We start from the raw sequence: 21,878 nt of genomic DNA, 5'->3' as shown, positions 1-21,878 counted from the left end.
AATAAGAAAAACCTGCAAGTTACAATACCTGGAGAATATGGTGGCTGCACCATTAGTATGATGTTATTTTTAACTAAATAATCAAGAATTAATAGTGAAGTTTGAGCTGAAGTGTTATTGTAAAAAATCGAAGAATTGGTTGCCACCATTTGTGCTTGTTTTCTTCAGATTGCCTCATGTAAATGGTGTAAAACTCCAAGTAATACTGGATAACATTTTACTGAACTTGGTTCTTTTTGCAGTCTTAGCTCTTCAGGAGGCTTCCATTGGCATGACTGGACCTTCATTTCAATATCTTAATCACACATCCACATTTCATCACCTGTTATAACATATTTGATAATTTTGATAATCAGCGAAGTAAGGTAACAACTGTTCTGTGATGTTACTTTTGTTAAAAATTCACAAGTTTTGAAACAAATTTTGTTCCTACTAACTTCATACTTAAAATGTCAAATCCATAAGAGATTCCCATCTATTCAGCAACTTTTCTGATCCTGATTTTGACAATAAATTATTGATGAGTTGGACATGCAACATTTGTTGTCTTCAAGGTCTTCTTGAAACCATTAGTACTAGTCGCTAACCCTTGGTATCAACATAAAAATCTTAGCTAAAAGCTTTCTCTAACATTTTCATTTCAGTTTATTCATTTTTAAGGCAAAATTTAATACAATTGTTTGTCATTTTCAAACAAAATAAATTTATAATAAAATATGTCCTAATTACTCAGCTGCCAAATTTAAACTCTAATACGGCTAAAAATACTGATATACATTATTTAAAGTAATACCATCAAAAGGGAAAAAGATGAACTCAATCGAAAAGACATAGCGCATAGAATAAAAAGTCTCTTTAATTTTTTTATGATACTTGGTATATACTGTTTAACTCACTACTGAGTAAGAACATTTTTTTTTTAAGTCTAAAATGTGGCAAAACTAATGCAATGGTTAGCAAAAAAATACTAACAATGTTAGTATTATAACACATTTAATTTATTTTAGGTTGACAATTAAACAAAAATTACCCAGTATAATTCAAATTAGTTTAGTCAGCTTAATAAGTGATAAGATGATTTTAGTTTGTATTTGCATTAGGCTTGTTATAAACTGATTGGCACAAAATAATTTAAAAAGTTTAAAAGAAAAGGTTCTGTTAATTGTTCAATTTTCATTTATAAAATGGATGAAAAAGGTGTTAGCTTAGCTGGAAAATACCAAAACCCAATGCTATAGGTGATTACACTGATCTTATTTAATGATCTTTACAAAAAACATCTTCTTCACCATTTGAGGAGGCAATAAACTGTCTGGCCCAAGATCTTTGGCTAATGCACTATCTAACTAGGCCTGTCATAGCCAAGTTAATAATAATGAATACCATTAACTCTCAACTGACGGATCTGATAAACATAAAAGTAATAAATGGATTAACATAATGGACAGTTAAGAAAATGGACAGTTATTTACTATTATGTAGAATTATAATATAATGTATCTAATGATATTTAGTAATGAATATCTAAAACATACCTTAACATTAGTAAAAAGAACAGGACATTTATTTACCAGTAAATAAATCTACGTATTACAACATTGAAAAATGTTGTAATTAACAAATAAATTGGTGGCTTAAGTAACAAAATAAAATTTTAAGAAAAAATAAACAAAGCTACTAAAAACTTTAAAATAATTTTTTCTTATGTTTGAAATAAATAACCTACTTGTACAAACAGAAATTCTACATAATTAAGTAAACAATGGCATGAAATCCTTAGTACCGGTAAATATTAGCTGTTTCTTATGAGCAAAGATTTATCTTAACTTGAAATGAATTTTCCATGTTTTGAGTACAATTATTCATAATTATGTCATCTGTAATAAATAAGTAAATAATTATTCACATAGGTATAAAAATAAACATGGGTGATTCATAAATACTTTTTTCTATTTGTAAATTACACTGGTCAACATAAAATTTGGAACTGAAAAGGGAATAGGTGTTCTATATAGTATTTTATAGGCTGAATCTGAATATGTACTCTGAAACAAACCATCATGTAACATTCTTAAGTTACAATCCCTTAAATTTATTTGCTTCATCATTTGTGGTACAAACAATGCAAGTAAGTTAGTACGTCTGTGTTTCCTATTCACATGTGATTTATATTGTGATGCATGCTGTAGACCTATATTTGATATATAACATTTGAATGATGTCATTTCATGTCAAGCCAGACATGTGATGAAATTTTCTTCAGTACGAGTTCAGCTCTTGGTGTGACTTGCTGCGTTCTTTAGTTGTGGTAGTGGTTTTATCATAAACAAATTGTAAAGATTGTTTTATAAGTAATACCATAAATTTGGTGAAAGATTTTTATGACAGAACAACATTTGGTATTATTTTATCAAACATCAAGATTTGTTAAATGGTGTGTGTTTTGCGCTGTTTTTATTGTACTAATAGTGAAATAAAAATTGAATTTTATGAAATATTTAATTAAGCATTTATAAATAAAAACTTAATTATTTTTATAATTTAGTAAGTATTTTTGTAATATTTCAGTTTACTTTCATTCGTTAAAAGAATTTGAATTTTACAATAAATAAAAATCAGACTCGTAAAAATTCTCCAAACATCTTTTATTATGTTTGGAGAGAATTCTCCATGAAAACGAATCTGCTGAAAACTGCTTACAAACAGTTTTTTGACTGTCCCTTGGGAGACCAAGATAAATCCTGGGCTCCACATGCAGCAAGCATCACGTGATACCTGTTAAACTAACAGTGTTTTTTGTGTTTGTGGGACAGTCAGGTTACAGATAAACACTATGCAGTTAAAGACTGGTCAAAAAGAAATCAGCTTACTCCAGGAAAGGAAAATGTTGTCAATAATCACCTTGTGGAAGCAGATTGTATTATTTTATCACCTCTACACATAAAACTAGATTTGATAAAGAATTTTGTAAAAGCATTAGATAAAGATAGACGACTTAAAATATTTAGCTGTGGTTTTTTTCACAATTAAGTGAAGTCAACTTAATCGAGGGAATATTAACTGGGTCATAAATAAGGAAATTAATTCGTGAAAATATATCTGACATCAAAGTGAATTTTAAGAACTAGCAGCATGGAAGTCATTCAAAGATGTAGTTACTGGTTTTCTTGGAAACAAAAAAGCTGAAAAAGGAAAATAAGAGAAAAGGGATGTAAATATCAGAGTAAAGGGAATGTAAATATCAGTAAAATAAAGATAAGAAAATTTTAATTGTAATTATTATTATTATTTTTGTATTCCATTATTTAAGAAATTTCTCAATATTTTAAACGATCATAACTAAAAATCTCAGGGTTATGAAGAAAAATTGATTTCATTTTAAGATTCAGCATTAAATATAAATTCTAATTCACCTACTTTTATCTCAGTTCCGAATTATTATTTTTTTTTTGTTGATCTGTTAGTAATGGAACAACCTTAAAAATTAGAGAACAAAAATACTAGTAATTCAAACTCTAGAGTTTATTTTGACTAACCTGTTAACAACAAATAATGCCATGACGAAACGTAGATTTAAAGTAGTAACACACCAAATTACAAACAACTTTACGTACCTAAAAACTTATAAATACATAATTATAACGAAACAAAGTTACGCACCATGAGAAAACATAACCACGCTACATTTGAAGGTTATATTTTGTCATCATGTGCAAGTTTACGGTAACACTTAATATCGATAGTAAGTAGTTCATTCGGTCTCGCATAACAACATAATCATTTATGGATGAGTTTTCAACATCTGTGTGAAGAGATGTTTTTACTTTTATTCAGCTATTTCGACAGCTAGCTGTCGAGTAATTAACTTTACGACTGTATAGTTATTAACTACAGTCATATAGGTAATAATTTATCCAATTAAAAAATACAATTTCAAACTCTCATTCCTCCACGAATGATGCGAAGAACGACAAATTCCAGATAAATACGAGATATCGAAATCGATTATTAGATGTCAATTTATTTTGTTTACTTTGGATTGTGGTAATTTGTCTATTCGGTACTTAATTTGTAACTATGTTTTTCTGTTAGAGAGTTTATTGTAACGTATAACAATAAAAGAGTTTATTTAGTTTGCCAAAAAATTACAGTACGAAGTAGATAAGTAAATTATTTTTGTATATTTAATATTAGGTTAGTTTCTGATTGCCATTTATGTTACACTATTTGTTAATTATATTTTAACCAGTTAAACTCAACGGAAGTCTTTGTTTCGTGCCCAGAATTCTAGTTTTTATTCGTAAAGTTTAAATCTGTTAACAGTAATGTTCTATTGTAGTAAAGTTTTTTGCAGTTAATTAAACCATTATTTTATAATAAAAAAAACAAAACCTATTTATTGTTGCCTCTAATGATCTTGTTGCAGTAAAAATGCCTACAGTTGTAGTATTAGATGTCTCTCTGTCAATGGCAAGACCAATAACTTCACCTGATGGAGAAACAATGACTCGTTTACAGCTTGCAGTGCAAGGAATTAATAACCTTCTTGATTATTTCTCATTGTATTCAAAATTAGAATTTGTAGCATTGGTAAGTTTTATCTTAATTTATTTATTTTAGTGAAATATATTATTTTTTGGCCACATTGTTTATTATAAATTTTCAATGGATTTCAATAAAACTCTGTTCAAAATATATCAATCCTTTGAAATGATGCCTAGAATAAATTTATTTTTCATAAGTTAAAAAAAAAAAAAATTATATATATATATATATATATATATATATATATATATATATGAAAATCTCTGGGAGAGGTATCCAGATTTCCACTCAATTCCATTTCCTTTTTAGTGAAAGTCTTCTTTCAAGTATAAAGAGACATAACATTTCAAAATCTAATCTGGAAGCATGTGTCATGTATCAACATTAATTTTGTTGTTTTTTTCAGGTCACATTTTCATCTATATATGAAGTAATATCACCTTTTACTCGTGATTTTGATCTGTTAAAGTCTAAAATAAGTCAGTTAGAAGAACAAGATAAATCTTGCTTGGAACCAGTTCTTCAGTATATTAATAGTCTTGTTCTGGGGGAATGGGGAAGTGCTACTCCGTGTCAGGTATTTCCTAGCCTTACATGATCATGGTTTCTTATCTGTTAAAGAAAATGTAAATATATGATACTATTTAAGTAATGAAAATAATAGTATGGGGTTGTACTCTGATATATTTATATACATATATAAATAATTTTGATAATGATTTGTGTTGTTGATGTTAATTAATACATTCAATACCAGGGATGTGGTTGATTTTATTTTTTCTAGAAGCTAGAGATGCCAGTTGTCATCAATGATCCTTTTCAACCTTAACTGTCAATTTCCCATCATGTGTTCATATAATTATATTGTTCAAGTTTTTGTGATTTGTTATTTTATTTTTTTTAAATTTATTTAACTGTTGTATTATTGTTAGTTTATTATATGTACATGAAAGTTAACCTGTTCTCATTCTTGGATTCCTACTTCATGTTAAAAGATCTTCCTTTCATAAATATTATGCTATATACTCCTCATGGTTTAAAAAGTAAAACTTTGATTGAGAAATTGAAAAAAAAAATAAAATAAGAAATTATATGAACTAACTGTAATTGCTATTACAGACATTTAAAAATTTAGTGAAATAATAAAAAATTGATTTTATTAAAACTAACATAAAATTTGTGAGACGGTTTAGGACTTTTTCCAATACTTGATCACTGTGAAGGTTTGTAGGTTGGTTTCTACTGCTATCATAATTGGTGGAAGTGATTTATTTAAATTATTTGTACTATAGTTGAGTTCTGAATATTTATAAATAATAAATTAATAACACTTAACTTATTACATAAATTATTTTGTTTGCTGTTGACTAGTTTTATCCTAACTTTTTGACATCTTCCTTAAAGTAAAATAGTTGTGCACTTTTACATGGCTAAATATATGTATATTACGTTTTAATTTAGAACATCCAAATAAATAAAAAAGGATTAAAAGAAATATCACAGACATGAACAATTTACAAAATGTTATCCTAAGTGAACAAAATATGATAAAAATAAAATGTTGCTTTAGGAATAAAAAAATTCTTACAAAACTTAAGACAGAAAATTATAAAAATAATTTAAATAAAAATTAATGATAATGAAATAACAGTAAAAATAAATGAATTTTTCTAGTGATTATAAATAAAAGTAACTGTATAGATAAGATTAATTCATTTTTAAATAATAAAACTAATAATAATAAAAGATTTGTAAAAATAACAATCCATCAAATTCCACAATCTCTGGACTTTTATAAAATCTTAAAGGTACCTATTTGACCTTTAATAAATTATGTGATGTTTCTTGTTAGAGAACTGTTAAATTTCTTTGTAATTTTTAAAAATAAAATTAAATCTTGAATATATTCACTATTAAAAATAATACTGAATTAGTAAAAATTAAAAAAAAAAATGTAAAAAAATCATTACGACATTTTAGTATCCTATGATATCAGAAATATGCTATAAATATAGTAAAAAAAGTATTTAGTGAAAATAATACATCATCAGTCATTGATGAAGTAATATCATTATTAAAACTACAGTATATACAAATTAAAGTTATTTTATGGTAATTACTGTTTATAAGAATGCTTAACGATAGGTTCATCTTTTGTAATGTCAGAAGTATTTTTACAATATATTGAAGACATAGTAGTTACCGATATAAACAAGTGTAATCTAAAATTATTGATATTATATGTAGGAAAATTGCTTATGTTAATTAAGATAAATGTAAATGTATATAGAATTGTAACATGCAATTCTAAATGTCAAATTGTATTGTTGCCCCAGCGAATCTACGAGCGTGACGTCGCATGCTGACATTTTATTACATTATTGTTTTCCAAAACATTATTTTTGCGCGTAATTATTGTTTATATATCATATTTCGACTTACAAACAATAAATTTATGTTACTTTGTGTTCAATTCTTTTCACTTGAGTTAATAACTCAGTCTTGTAAATAATAAAAATTCCTTAACCAATGACTAATGCTCTGATTGTTATTTTGTACAGGCTATAAAAATTTATACATGCAGTTACAAATTATGTGTTTTGTCATGATTATATTTAGATCCGTCATTCGTAGTACACTATGTGTGTATAAAGAAATAAACTTTAGTCTAATTTATAAAGTGTTCAGTGAAGGTGTGTGGATAGTGTTTTTGTGCAATCATATTATTTTATAATTACTCATTGTTTTTCAAACATTTTTTGTAATATATTTTTTTTTGTTCATGTGTTAGTGCAGTTTGTTATGGCAGAATTTAAATCTGTAGTTAAGAAAAAAAAGTTAGGAGTCCTGCATGTAACCCACCGGGTTGGTCTAGTGGTTAACGCATCTTTCCTAATCAGCTGATTTGGAAGTCGAGAGTTACAGCGTTCAAGTCCCAGTAAAGCCAGATATTTTTACATGGATTTGAATACTAGATCGTGGATGCTGGTGTTCTTTGGTGGTTGGGTTTCAATTAACCACACATCTCAGGAATGGTCGAACTGAGAACGTACAAGACTAACACTTCATTTACACTCATACATATCATCCTCATTCATCCTCTGAAGAATTATGTAAACGGTAGTTACCGGAGGCTAAACAGGAAAAAGAAAGGAGTCCTGCATGTGAAATTATCAATAATGTTTATAATTTTATGGAAAAAGAAGCTCTAAAAGTAGGTAAATTAACTGATAGCAAACATATAATTGGCATTCAAAAATGCGAAGAAAAAATTGCTGCTGCTTGTGGGATATTAAGAACACAGGTTCAAAAACTCATCAGAGAAAAAAGACATGATTCTTCAATCAACATCCTAATCGTGTTCTTTTAGCATGCTGAAAAAGTATAAACGGTGTTCAAAACCTGTCAGTAGACTGCACAGTTTTGATTTAGGTGTAGTTAAATGAACAGTTATGAATTTCATTCAAATAAGAATGAATTACCTACTTTAAAAAAAAATAAAGCAAGAACTTCAGTCATCTACTGATTTTAAAGGCAGTGCATCAACTTCAGCTGTTATTTTGAGACTTAGGTTTCAAAATGGTGTAAAATTGAAAATAACAGAACTTTTAATTGAGAAATCCGATATCAGGTTGAAGAGAATTGAATATTTGCAGGCAATGGCTAAGTACAGACAAAGCAATGCTATAATTGTTTATATGGATGAAATGTACATTTTAAGTTTGCATTGTTCAACATGGTCATAGTCTGATAGTATTGTTAGGGGACTTCATGTGCTGATTAATAACAGTGGCTGTTTAATAGTAATTCATGGTGGAGGAGAAATCAGTTTTATTCTGAATGCATTACTAATTTGGAAAGGCAGTTCAAAAAGTAGTGACTGCCATTACAACATGAATACAGACACTTTCATAAAATGGGTGCATTAAAAATTGATACCAAATCTTTTACCAATGTCAGTGGTAGTTGTTGATAATGCTCCTTATCACAATACAGGTATTGATAAAGCGCCAAATTCTAACTTCAGAAGTAAAATATGGCTGGAGAAAATTCATATTCTGTATAGTTCAAAAATGCTGAAACCACAGTTATATAACTGTTAATATGAATTACTAAAGTTACATAAAAGTAAAGTGCAAAAATATCAGTTGGATGAACTTTTGAAAAAAAACATTGGCATCGTGTTCTTGGACTCCCACTGTACCATCCTGATTTGAATCTGTTCAAGATGGTATGGTCAGCCATAAAAAGACATGTGGCGAGTCATATTCTTTCACAAATGTTGAAAAATAAAACTACAGAGAAAATTAATTCAATAAATGAAGATGACTGGAAACCCTGTTGTGAAAAAGTAAAAAAATATTGAAAAAGAGTATGAAAAGTGGAACCACTGATAGATGAAGTGACAGAACGTTGTATTATACGTATAGACTGTGATACTGAAAGTGAAAATGAAAGTGAAAATGAAAGTGACAGTGATTCGTTTAGCCAGGATGGTGAACTTGCTAGAATTAGATGCATGAAGAAAATTCAAGTTAACCTTTTGTTTATTATAAAAAATTAATAATTTAGTACAAATAAAGGTTATAAAAAATTAATTACATGTTGTTTATAATTAGTAAATGTAAATACAATAATTATTACTGTGATTTGATAAGCGGAGTTGATGTTTTCAGGTCGAGTAATAATACGCAGTCTGCTCATGACATCACAAGCTCGTACATTGGCTGGGCCTAGTATAATCATACACAGTATAATGCAAATTCAAATCATTTATTCTTACCAAATTTGTTAACTTTACCAAACTATGAAGGATCATATAGTGAGTGTCTTTCTTTCATTCTCATCACTTGTTGTCAAGTTAGCATTATAATATGAGGTGAAGCTTCATTTCATATGAACAACTGTGTGAAAACATATAAAACTGAAACAAAAAGATAGAACGCTATCTATTTCATGAAACTTTTCATGTAAAAAAGATTTCACTAATGTATAGTTTGCAATTTAAAGTGCTATGTTGTAGATTAACAAAACTTGTTTCACAATTCATGTTTGTTCATTGTTAAGCCTTCCTTATTCAAAAGAAAAAAAAAGCTCAAAGAAAAGTTGTTTGAAGTACTGTTTGTGTCATTCAAAAAATAATAAAAGAAATAGCATTTGATCACTTCTAAAAAATCTCTTATACAGGTGTTCCACAAAGAAACTTTCGGGGACATGAAAAAAGTATATATATAAACCTAAGTAAAAAACCCTTTGTTTTCGAGTTATGGGTAGCAAAAGATTTCAGCTCTTCTAATAATAAACCCTACTGTAATTTTTTGGATCCAGATTAAGCAGTAGTTGGTGGTTTCTTATGTAATTTAAGCTGGGAAATAGGATAAAACAAATCTTAGAACTGTAACTTCAGTAGTTTTTAAGATTTCTGATGTAAAACACAAAATTCAGTGTCAAAACATAAGTTTTTTTTTAGATTTGTAATACAAAAGCTTTGTTAAATGACTAATAAATGTGAAAGATTTTGTAACAACTTGTAGAGAATTTAATTCTCAGAAAATTAATGTAAATATAGCCAATAAAAAATTGGTTTTTATTGAAGCAAAACAGACAAAAAATAGAAAGAAAATCGTGTTATTCTGTATCTAATAAAGATTATTCTTAAAATAAATAATACATGAAATAATAAATGTTAACAGAATAACAAACCTCAGTTACAGTAATTGTTTGAAATTCCCTTCTTCACAATATACACAGCAGTCTGCCTGATATAAATTACTTTTGATGGTATCTCAGGATCGTTTCATATAAATTCAGTAGCATTTCATATTTTAATGAGTAACTTTTCTTTAGTATTAACTTTTTGTTGGTATACTTGTTTTCATATGGCCTCAAAGTAATCTAGTGGTGTTAAGTCAGGTGATCGTGGTGTCAAGTTGATTGCTCCATCATGTCCAATCCAGTTTATGAAATTAGCATTCAAGTGATTTCTAGCTACTACTGAAAAATTTAGTTTTGCATTATTGTGCTGAGAAATCATTAGCAATGTAGTTTGTAAAGTTACAGCCTCCAAAAGAGCCAGCAAATTGTTTTTCAAGAAGTGAATTTATGGATCTCCCGTAAGGTTTTTATTGAAAACAAATGGTTCCAGAATTTTGTCATAAATAATGCCATACCAAACATTAATGTGAAATTTGTGTTGGAAACTAATTTTCACAGTACCATGTGGATTGTCTTCGCTCCATAAATTACTATTTTTAGAATTGAAGACTCTGTTTCTTGTAAATGTGACTTTATCATTAAATAAAATTGAATTTACCTTATCAGCATTGTCTAGAAGCCAATGACAGAAGTTTAATTGCTGGGATAAAATATTGGCTGCAAATTTTAACCTTTCTGCAGGCAGAAAGGATAAAGATTTTCTTTCCTAGGATGCGCCACACTGTTTTTTTGACAAACCAGTGTGCTATGAAATTCATAGCTATGCTGAATCACATGATGTTCATCATTAGCGATAATTTATTTGACATTTAACATTGAATGACCCTTTTGTTCATAAATACTGATACATGGAAGAAAAGGTTTTTGTATTTGGAATCCGCCTTCTAAGAAATCTCTCCTGATAATCACATCAAGCTGCTTCAGAATTTCCATTACAAAATCCATAAACAAAAATTATATTGGCATATTCCTCATTAGAAAATAGAAATTACATTTTTACACTACAATATAACATTACATTTCCAGATCAAACGAAGTATACAATTTTCATTGTCGACCAACTGGGTATTGCCAACATATATAATAGATTTTAAAAAAAATACTTCTTAGGTAACATACATTTCAATTTAATTTTTTATGTATGTAAATATTCAGTAAATTTTTTTAACCTGTGTAAAATTTTTCCAGCTAAAATATTGTTTTATAAATTTCATATTTCTTTTGAAATTATTTTCAATAGTGTTTTTAAAAATGTTTATAAGATACAGAAGGAAGAATACAATTTTCTGTTTGCTTCAATAAAAAACTGATTTTTAAAAGTTTTGGCTGAATTAAATTAATTTTTCAGAATTAAATTCTCTACAAGTTTTGTTACTAAATCTTCCACATTTATTAATCATTTAACAACTTTACTCTATAATTTGGATCCCAGAAATCACAGTAGCGCTTAGAAGCGAAATCTTCCACTAAGCCGTTACTTGAAAACAAAGTGTTATTTTCAGCCGTAGAAAATGTTCTGAAAGTTTCTCAGTTTCTTCATGGGATACCTATGTAAAACAGTTAATTTGAGTATAATAAACCTTCATCTCAAAATGAAATGAGGTACAGCCAACAAAATTTGAAATCCTTGTTGGTAGTCATATTTTACCTACTTAAATATTTTACTGTATAAATGAATTATACCATATAAAATAGTCGCGTTAACTATGGGTATTTATTATTTATGTTTGAATTAAAATTTATAAACATCATATATTTTTTTTGTTAGAATCTATTATTACATTTTCTTTAAAATTAATAAATATTAAATGACTCGCTTTTAAAATTATCTCTGCCGCTCTGAGTTGATTATTGACTTCTTCTCCCTGGCATTACTGTGTATTTGTAACCTTAGAGTAAAGGCACTATTATTAGTGGAACCTGTAATAAAAAGATCAGAAACTCCTTAATAGTATACAAATTTTGTGTTTGTAAATTTGTAACAGGCATCATTAACATACTCTGTTGAGGAATAAGGTATCATTATTTAAAAAATTCTCATTAATTTTTTTTTCTAAAGTGTACATTGTGATGAGCATGATATGTTAATTGAACCCCAATGACCATAGTACACCACCAGTATCTACTGTTTAGAATTCTAATAAAAGCACTAACCTTTACTAGTTTTTGAACTTCAGAGCATTTGATTGAAAATCAACTGTTAAACGACTGATTTGCTAGTTAAACAACCATTAGACTGGTCCAGTGAGCTAGTCTAAATATTAATAAAAGAATAGCTTCACAAGTTAGTATTAATTAACTTAAAAATCTCCATTATCCTCTTCCATTAGACTTAACAATAATAATAAAGTTAATTAATAATAACTTTAAAAATCTCCTTTAAAACTGCGTTACCATCATTGTTGGCAATTTTCTTATTTCACCATTTGTAATTTTTGTTAACAAACAAAAAGTTAAAAAAAGTAGAAAATAGTTCAGAAATACTTGAGATTGCTAACAATAATGTAGGTTTTTAATGGGAATAAAGATAGTTGAATGACTGAAAGATATTTTTGCAACAAGTTTTGTTATTCTATTTAGATAGTTCACTTATATTAATATTTACCTTCGGTAAAAAAAAATAAATTAACATTTTAAATTTGGTAAACAGATTATTTATTATGTTACTGTTTTGCAGGTTATTTTAATTACAGATGGAAGTGTGAATGATGAAGTAATAACTTTCTCACAGTCAAATTCTCCATTGCCATTTTCATTCCCTGGCAAATTGTTAGTTGTTGCACTTGCACCTCCTGATTCGCCACTAACAACTTTGCATTATTTAATTGAACTTGCTGGTGGTGAAGGTTCAGTAATTATACCAGAAAATCCATTGACAGTCACTTCTATACAGAATGTTTTTCATAAATTAGCAGAAGAGAATTATACTTCATTTTCTGGTACCTTAAAATGTGGGAATTTAGACTGTAAAGTGATTTTATCTCCAGCACCTGTGGTTAGTTACTCTGATTCATTTATTATATTATAGTTGAAGATCTGCAGCTGATTTCAAATAAATTTTGTTATGTTCTTTTCTATGACAGTTGGAATTTATAGTTGTTTAAATTTTAAACCTAACCAAATTGTATAATAAATGTTTTGTTATATATTTTAATCAGTTCTGTTGTTAACAATTTTAATAATGTAGTATCAGCAATTATTTTACGTTTGATTGTTTTTGTCTGTTGCACAATTTAATTTACAAAAAAATGAATTGCAAACTAGAATATTCTGTAAGAAAAGTATGATGTTTTAAAAATATAAAATTTTGTAAAGAAGTTGTAATATCAGAAGTTTAAAATTTTTTTTTTTTGAATTTAAATGGAAATGAAATTATGAATTTCTCATTTATTAACTTCTGAACCGCTATATTTGAGGTGAATTTTAGGGGTAAAGTCATCATTCCCCTAAAATCATTTTGTTCAATAAAAATAATATTTTTATTTTTTATATTTATAAAAGGATTGAATCTGTTACATTTTACCATTGATAATGTTAAGGAAAAGATTTTAATACATATTCTGGGGGCCAGGGATTGCAAAGTTACTGGCAAGAACTCTGGTAGCAGGAATTTATCATGTGTCAGGAGGTCATTGAATTGTTTAATGTGGATGAATTTTAATATATCAAATTTTTTTATTTGAATAAATTTAAACTTTTGTGTTAGGTAATATTAAATTGTTTTTTTATTGAGAGAGATTCTATAAAAGTACAAATGGAATAAAATATGTCACATATTTCATTCTAATAAACATGTTTATTGATCTATTTTTAAATTTGGCAAATCCTGTATTCAGTTTAAAAAATAATTAAAATAAAACTTGTATGTTTTATTTATTGATACTTATTACAGAAACATTTTCTTTTAAATTTATAAGGATATGTGGGTCACTGAATAAAGTTGCTTTGAAATTTTTTCTCATTAGATTTACTTATTTACTTAAATTAAAAACAGACCTTTTTTTGTACTTTAGGTAGTATTTTAGAAATATTACTTTTATAATAACTTTATTATTTAAAAAATTTATATCCTGACCATTATTTCTTCAAAGAATTTAAAGTAGGTTGGGATTCCAAATGACTTTTTAGTAATGTTTAAATCATTCTCTTTATTTGCTATTTTTATAATGAAAAAAATAGTAATTAACAGTAAAAAGAGGTTTTAGGTAACATCATTTCTTAGGTGAAATTGGAAAAAGCTTTACTGAAGGTTTGATAGTTATTACATTTTGAACAGTGATTAGTTGAACACCTTCTTAACTCTATATTATTCTTTAATAATAATAAAAAAAAAAAAAATTGAACAGCTGCAATAACTATGTATGTATTGTATAAAATTAATTCCCATGAAAAATAATACAATTAAAACTTTAATGGTGTTGTGTTGCTGAACTCTACCTAATGCTTGGAGCCATTAACTATAATTAATAAATTAATGAGATGAAAATATTGTCCGATAGCTGAATTTAATCTGAGTAGATCACTTGTATATACTATGATCATTCAGAAAGTAAGAATCGTTTGCACATCGCTTCACTCACAACATTGGGTCAAGACCAGATGGTCTCAGTTATTGTTCTGCTAACACTGTACTGACATGGAGTGATTTTGCATGTTACAATGAATAAAAAATTCAAAATCCTGCTGACAGGTCATATATTTTTTAAATGCACATGTTTGTCCTTTGGAAATTCATTGTTACATTACTGCTGTGCAAGGTGACAATATAATGAATGAAGGAAAATGGCTTCATTTATTTATGGCAAGGAGAACATTTGTTCATGACAAGCAACACTCAGGACACACTACTGTCATTACTGAAAGAGCAGATTAAAGAGAAGCAGCTTGCATGAAATTGTGAATGTTCACCTAAATTACCGTAAAATTTGTACCTGGTGCATCCCAAGAATGTTTACAAACAATCATAAAAAATGCATGTCTGCTGTTTTGTCATAATTAGAGCAGCACCATAAAGTTGGCGATGAAGTGCTAGATCAGTGGTGATGAAATATGGGTTTTGCACTACACAATATAAGAATAAACACCAATCACTTCAGTGGCACCATTCTTGATTGACTTCAAAGCCAAAAAATTCAAACAACACTTTCAAAACATAAAGTGATGGCCATAATTGTTTGGGATTACCACAGAGCTTACAATGTTAGCTTATGCCTTGTGGAAATACAATTAATGCTGACTTTTATTCAGAAAATTTGCAATTAAAAATTGCTGGTGTGTCTTTTGACTCGTGGAATGTGTTTACTTCATGACAATGCAGGTCCACATCCGCAAAAAAACTTATTAACTACTTAAATATTTTGGTGATTTCCACCTGTTTACATTGAAGTAAGTTTCTTGGCAGGAACCACTATCAAAGTGTTGATGACATCAAGACAGCTATTCGTGTGTGGTTTAATGGACTGGCAGCAACTTCTTTGACAATATGAAAAATGATGCCAAGATTTGGCAAATGCTTGAAGATAGGAGGTGATTATGTGGAAAAATAGCTTAAAAATGTAGATTATGATGCATATATTAAAATTGAAATAAAAACTGTTTTTTTTTCTGGACAACCTTCGTACCATGCGTAAAATATGGACTGCACAATATATGTGAAAGTTTTTTATTGAGCCAACTAGCTGATACAAATGTTTTTAGATTAAGGTTATCTAAGTTTCTTTCAGTTGTTTTAGTTCTTTTATATTAATTAATCATTTATTCTACACAGCCATACACAAAGGTCTCCGACTTTGTTTGTGAAACGTACAGTTTATCTGGAGTACTAGAGATATGTGGTTTTATTGAATTAGTGCATGTCGGTAGTCCAGCTGCAGTATCAAGGCATCTTGTTTTACCACATCCTGGTGCTCAACCACCACCTCAGCCTGCTATAAAAATGGAAATAGATTCTGATGATGAAACTCATGATGAAGGTAAAACTCCTTCATTCTGCGTACTCCTACATGGTTCCTTGAAGGTAATTTGATTGTGTGTTGAGTTAATAAAGCTTTAATTATTTTATTTAGATTGGAAGTTTCTGAAATACTTTAATTGTGTAAGTTTTGTTTGAATAGCTAAGTCATGAAAGACTATTGTGATCAAAGTAAAGATAAATGTTCAACTTTGTATGTATGAATTATTACTGTAATATGATTTTTTCCGTACTAAATTTTATATTAATCATGAGGGTTCTTCAGATTTACTAATTAAGAGAAGAAAAGAAGTACTGGACTGCTTTAGACATTTTTGCCAGAGATCGTAGTTACAATATTGTTTTATATGAATGGGTCAAACAATAAGAAAATTAATATATTATATGCATAACATTCAGTTTATATTTAAATTTATATAAGTAAGATAACTTGTTTTAGTGATTTGGGTGTTTAAACTTGGTTATAACGGGACCATCGTTAGGTATTGCTTCAGAGGATGAGATGAATGACGAGTAGTGTGTGAAAATGTCATGCCTGACCTGGATTCGAACCCAGTCAAATTTATAATTATAAATATTAGGTGAGTCTATATCACCTATAAAATTTCTAGATTTTAGTAATTATAATTGGGTTAAGTCGCATCAGACTGTAATAGACGAGTTAAACAGGTGATCATCTTGGTTTTTCTATTTTTTTTATGCTAAAATTCACTTTTAAACATAATATAATTTCTTAGTGCTGACAAATTCCATGCTCATTGAATCTATTGTGCTTTATATATAATGCACAATAGATTCAATGAGCATATATTATTACGATTAAAAACTTGTTAATTTCTTTCATTAGAATATATATAAACACATAATTCAGTGAGCATGGAGTACGTCTGCACCAAGAAAGTATTTTATGTTTACAAGTGTACTTTTTAACATTTATAGTAAAGCAAAATATATATATATATAAAATAACAAAGATGATTGTAGTCTGAAACTGATAACAGGAATATTAGGATATAATGGTGATATAGGTATTTTTAATGTTTTAACATTTATATTAATAAAATATTATTTAGAAATATTTTAAATATTATAAATACAAATATTTTTGGATTTTGATTATTTAAAGAATTAATTCTTAAGCTTGAAAAGTAAAATGCTAATCTTTTTCTCATTATAGTGAAAGTACATTAACTTTAATGAGATATCTGTAACTTTTTCTATTTATTATAATCTCTCCTTAGTGTGAAAATAAATTATTTAGGTTGATTGATTAATAAATGGAACAATTATTATAGTAAATATGTTATCTAGAAATAACAAATCAGACCTCTGGTTTCAGGTTGAAAATATGGCTGCAATGTGTCAAGTAGGAAAAAACTGGTATGGAGTTCTTTATTCATGGGCAGATTCCAAGAAGAAATCTAATTTGATGTTGACATTATTAGAGCCTAGTGTAAATTCTGTTTCATGGCTTGGAAATTTCAATTACCTTGGTGTACCAGAAGATCCTGAACATCCAAGTAAGTTTTATTTGTGAACATATTTTATTTATGTATTTATTAAGCACTGACTGCTATAATTTATTAACTACTGTAATCAAATGTTAATGTCCTCTAATCTTTAACATTCTTATTCAATAATATAGATATTGGACCTTGTGTATGTGTGCCGAGGATGCAGGTATCTGTGAAACAGTTGCAGCCTTAATGTACTTCTGACATTCTTCTCCTGACTAGTTGCCCTACAGCAAATAAAAAAATAGTTGCACTCATCATTGTTTAACTTGGTACAATGGTAACTAATTAATTAAAATTGCTATCAGCTACTGCCATTTATCTAAGATTTTACAACCTGAGACATTCTAAATCTTTTAACATCATCAAACTGAGTTTATTGTCTTGTCCAGTTCCTATTCTTATATTTATTTATTCTTTGTTCTGAAACTTAGTTTAAATGATTTTCAAAATATAATTTTAAAAATTTAACTTTAATATAGCTACTGATGTTTCAGATCCTGAAGAGGCTTTTCCTGTTCGCCCGGCAGAAAAACGTAGTTATTCACAGAACTGTGTTGTATGGATACGTCAAGCTGGATTACAGTCAGATATTCAGAAAATACTTAGGCATGCCAGAAAGTTACCTGATAAAACACAACACTTTTATAAGGTATTATTATATTAAAACTAGTCCCTTGATATAGAAGTTTCTATGAAAGTAGACTGTTCATTCAAGTTCCTCATCTTAGGTATTTATCAGCTATATTTTATTTTTAAACATTATGATTCTCCCCTAGCTAAGAATTTGTAAACACGTTAGAGAGCAATTTTATTTCAAACCTAGTGAACAAATTGAAGTATTGTATTAATTTGCTTTTAATCAGGATTGAGTGCTCATAGTTTGATTACTGACTTATCTGAGAACTAGGTTTTAGTCCCATATCTTATGTACATGTTATATCCATTTCATTCACCACTTTTTAACCCCTTACTAGTTTTTTTTTGTTTACAGAAATGAATGATATCTTGTTCTATTCTTTTTTTCTTGGTTTAATGTATGTACTTTGACTAATAAATGACCTAATATATAATTTAAAAACAATTGTATTGCATGCAAACATATTTTATTATATATACACAAACATATGCAATATTTGCAGAATTTTAGTCACATGTATATAGAGAATATTTTTATATTATACACTTATATACTGAAATATTTATAGAATTTCATATGATAAGAAATATAGTGCTCACAGTCAGACTACACAAAATATTGTAAATAAACAACCTGCCATTACAGCCAGGTCAACTGATTATGATCAAATACACATGAAAATCCCTTACTTTACACTGTGTTAAAACTAACAACTAGCATTATCTATTATTGCAGAATAGTACTAAAAAAACAAAAAAAATAACTACGTAAAACAATGGAATATTATGTGACAGAGAATGAATTAAAACCAGACAAAAAATTGATGTCACAATATTCCAACAAAGGCCCTAATCGTGCACATTGGCTAAGTTGGAATATTTTGTCAAAGACTGGTAAAAGGGGGTTAGTATACTGCAGAAAAATTTATATTCTTTAAAAATTATGATTTCAGGAGTTAAACAGGGTAAGGGGGGTTAGTATACTGCAGAAAAATTTATATTCTTTAAAAATTATGATTTCAGGAGTTAAACAGGGTCAGAAGAGCTGCTATTTCTCTTGGATTTATGTCACTGCTTGATGGTTTAGCAGCTATATTAGAAAGAGAATGTACACTTCTTCCTGGAGGAGCTCATCCAGATTGTGCTTTACAGTTAACGCATGCTGCTGGAGTATTACGTAAACCGTATAGCAGAGATCCAAAGTATAATGTTTTGCCAATGAGAACAAAATTTACTGATGGTGATTAATATTGAACTTAGTATTAGTTGTTCGTATCTGTATTGCTTTTGTTAATAAACAGCTGAGGAAACTGTTTCTTACTTTATTATCAGCAGTATTTCCTTTTTTTAAAATAAATTTAAAACAGGAAATTTTTATTTAAACTGATTTTTATGTTGGGTTCATGAAGAGTTAAATTAGAAAACGTTTTACATACCTTCACCATGTAAAATAAGGATGAAAGAGAATTCTTAACATTAAACTCTGATATTTTTAGAGATTGTCTTGCTTTCAGATATTCCTGTATTTATATTATCTTCATAAATAGATTTACTAGAAAAAAGAAAACAATGCACATGGAGTTGGTCACACACAAAGTAATGTGGTACAAGAGACAGTTAATCTATAATGCACAATCATTATTATGAATAATGCTTATAGTTCAACTGCTTACGATGTTTTTGTGTAATTATTTACTGTTGCTAACACTTTAGGAATAAAACAATTTTCTTTTTTGTAATTATCATTAAATTATTTATTAGCAGCTGTCATTGTTACAAATTTGTTATTTTTACATTTATTCCAATATAAAAATTTATAAATCAGATTTATATAAAATGAAGGGAAGCCTGCTATCTCTTGATATTATCAAAGGTGTACTAACAACTGCAGATTTTATTGAACTGATGGGTTGAAAAAACATAGCAACTGATTAGAAAGACAATTGGAGTAATATAGAAATTTCTGCCTGATGTACAAAAATACAGGACGTATTCTTTTGCATTGCTTTTTACAAAATTTTTCATTAGTCCCAGCTTGATATGGAGAGGGGGTAAAAATATTTTTTTTGGTTCAACTAAGGGCTCATGAATAATATTTTTCCCATTTGGAGTTAAGTTGTCTTCTACTTTTTGGTAACATAATGCTTATCCCAAGCCCGACTTTCCCATTCGCAAAGAAAACACATGTACTTAGTATAGCCTAATAAAATAGCTGTAACTTTCAAATCACCACATATGTTCCAGCTATGTTTTTTATAATTTATTTTTTCACGAACGTCTTTTATCTCATCATATGTCTCTTTCAAATTAATATCATAAGCGATTGGTATTGAAGGATATTTGTTACCGTTGTGTAGCAGAGCTTATGTTGCACTTTTAAGTGCAACATAAGCTCATCAATATTTGTGCAATAAACCAAATTATTTTCATCAATAAAGTACTGAAAAAGTTCTTTTTTTAGGCATTAAAGCCCAACATTTTTTTATTTTTTTGAAATAAATTCCAACTTTGCAGTCTTGATCCTAACAGTTCAGCTTGATTTTTTGATAAATTTAAATCCCTAACCAAGTCATTTAATTCACCTTGTGATGTAAGATGTGGCTTATTGGAAGATAATTCAAAATCAAAATCATTGTTTTCTTCTTAAGTTTTCTTCATCACTACTTTTGAAACATACATTCACAGGTGGCTCAGGAACTGGAATAATTTCACTGAGAGGTACAGGCCTGATTGCAGATTGCAATGAATGATTTTTTACCGTATGTTTAGATTTTTTAGACATTTCAGACACACTTGTTAAACAAAAGTAACAATCAGTTACTACATGGTCCTTTGGTTCACCCCAAACCATAGATACAGCAAATAGCAACGCCTTCCATTTATCTTTCAGCCATCCTCTTAAATATATAAATCAATTAATGCTTACTATATGAGGAGTCTACATCTTATTCTGATCACCAATTTTACACTGAAAGTACAAATGATATGCTTTTTTAATTAAAGATGTAATGTTTTTTCTATTTGATTTTACGGTAAACTCACCATACCTAACAAAAGGCATCCACATCATTTACACAATTTTGAGGCATGACACTGCACTGTTAACAAATTTCAGACAGCAATAAGACTGAACAAAATTAATTCATTCCTAAATCCAGTGTCTAATACAAACAACACAGCTGTGTTTTCAGCTTCATGTTTTTTGATATGCACAGACATGATTAATCTTGTCCATGAAGGCTCACTCTTCAGTATTAGATATGTCATAATATGTGACTATGATATGATTTAATTCTTTTTCTAGTATTGTTTATTTATAGCTTACAAATTATGTTAATAAAATTAAACAATAAAAAATGAGCTAATGAGCTAACAAAATATAATATAGGAGCTTAAAATGCTAACTACACGTTGAAAAATGAAAAAAATCCTTTAGTTAAAATTTAAAACGTTTTCAAAAATGGTGGGTGAGAAAGATTCTGAGTTCATATTAG

General features: G+C 28.2%; 2 protein-coding genes across 8 annotated transcripts in view; one reads left to right on the top strand and one right to left on the bottom strand.

The window, feature by feature from the left end:
• Dbp73D (putative ATP-dependent RNA helicase Dbp73D) overlaps positions 1-3,686 on the bottom strand; it is a 50,243-nt gene extending 46,557 nt beyond the window's left edge. For both annotated transcript variants that reach the window (XM_075360488.1, XM_075360489.1), the window contains exon 1: positions 3,537-3,686. In XM_075360488.1, coding sequence (XP_075216603.1) covers positions 3,537-3,559 — 23 coding nt within the window. In that variant the 5' untranslated portion in view covers positions 3,560-3,686. The remainder of the gene's footprint in view (positions 1-3,536) is intronic.
• Positions 3,687-3,764: 78 nt separating this feature from the next.
• Positions 3,765-19,697, top strand: IntS14 (integrator complex subunit 14). 6 transcript variants are annotated; one of them, XM_075360485.1, is made up of 8 exons: positions 3,765-3,902; positions 4,427-4,590; positions 4,952-5,122; positions 12,938-13,255; positions 16,028-16,276; positions 17,571-17,751; positions 18,243-18,397; positions 19,408-19,697. In XM_075360485.1, exons 2-8 carry the CDS (start codon positions 4,432-4,434, stop codon positions 19,630-19,632), a joined length of 1,458 nt encoding a protein of 485 aa, XP_075216600.1. In that variant the 5' UTR covers positions 3,765-3,902; positions 4,427-4,431; the 3' UTR covers positions 19,633-19,697. The 6 variants fall into 6 exon arrangements, with proteins under 6 accessions (XP_075216600.1, XP_075216597.1, XP_075216602.1 ...); XM_075360482.1 differs by lacking the exon at positions 3,765-3,902 and adding an exon at positions 4,000-4,150; XM_075360484.1 differs by lacking the exon at positions 3,765-3,902 and adding an exon at positions 4,017-4,165.
• Positions 19,698-21,878: the final 2,181 nt, after the last annotated feature.

This window comes from Lycorma delicatula, chromosome 3 (assembly GCF_047948215.1).
Source record: "Lycorma delicatula isolate Av1 chromosome 3, ASM4794821v1, whole genome shotgun sequence".
Taxonomy (NCBI): Eukaryota; Metazoa; Arthropoda; class Insecta; order Hemiptera; family Fulgoridae; genus Lycorma; species Lycorma delicatula.
This window is presented reverse-complemented; position numbering and strand designations above follow the sequence as displayed.

Coding starts and splice junctions, on each gene's coding strand:
- IntS14 (XM_075360485.1), top strand. CDS start 4,432: ATGCCTACAGTTGTAGTATTAGATGTCTCTCTGTCAATGGCAAGACCA. Junction 13,256..16,027: donor TTTTATCTCCAGCACCTGTG/GTTAGTTACTCT, acceptor TATTCTACACAG/CCATACACAAAGGTCTCCGA. Junction 17,752..18,242: donor AGAAGATCCTGAACATCCAA/GTAAGTTTTATT, acceptor CTGATGTTTCAG/ATCCTGAAGAGGCTTTTCCT.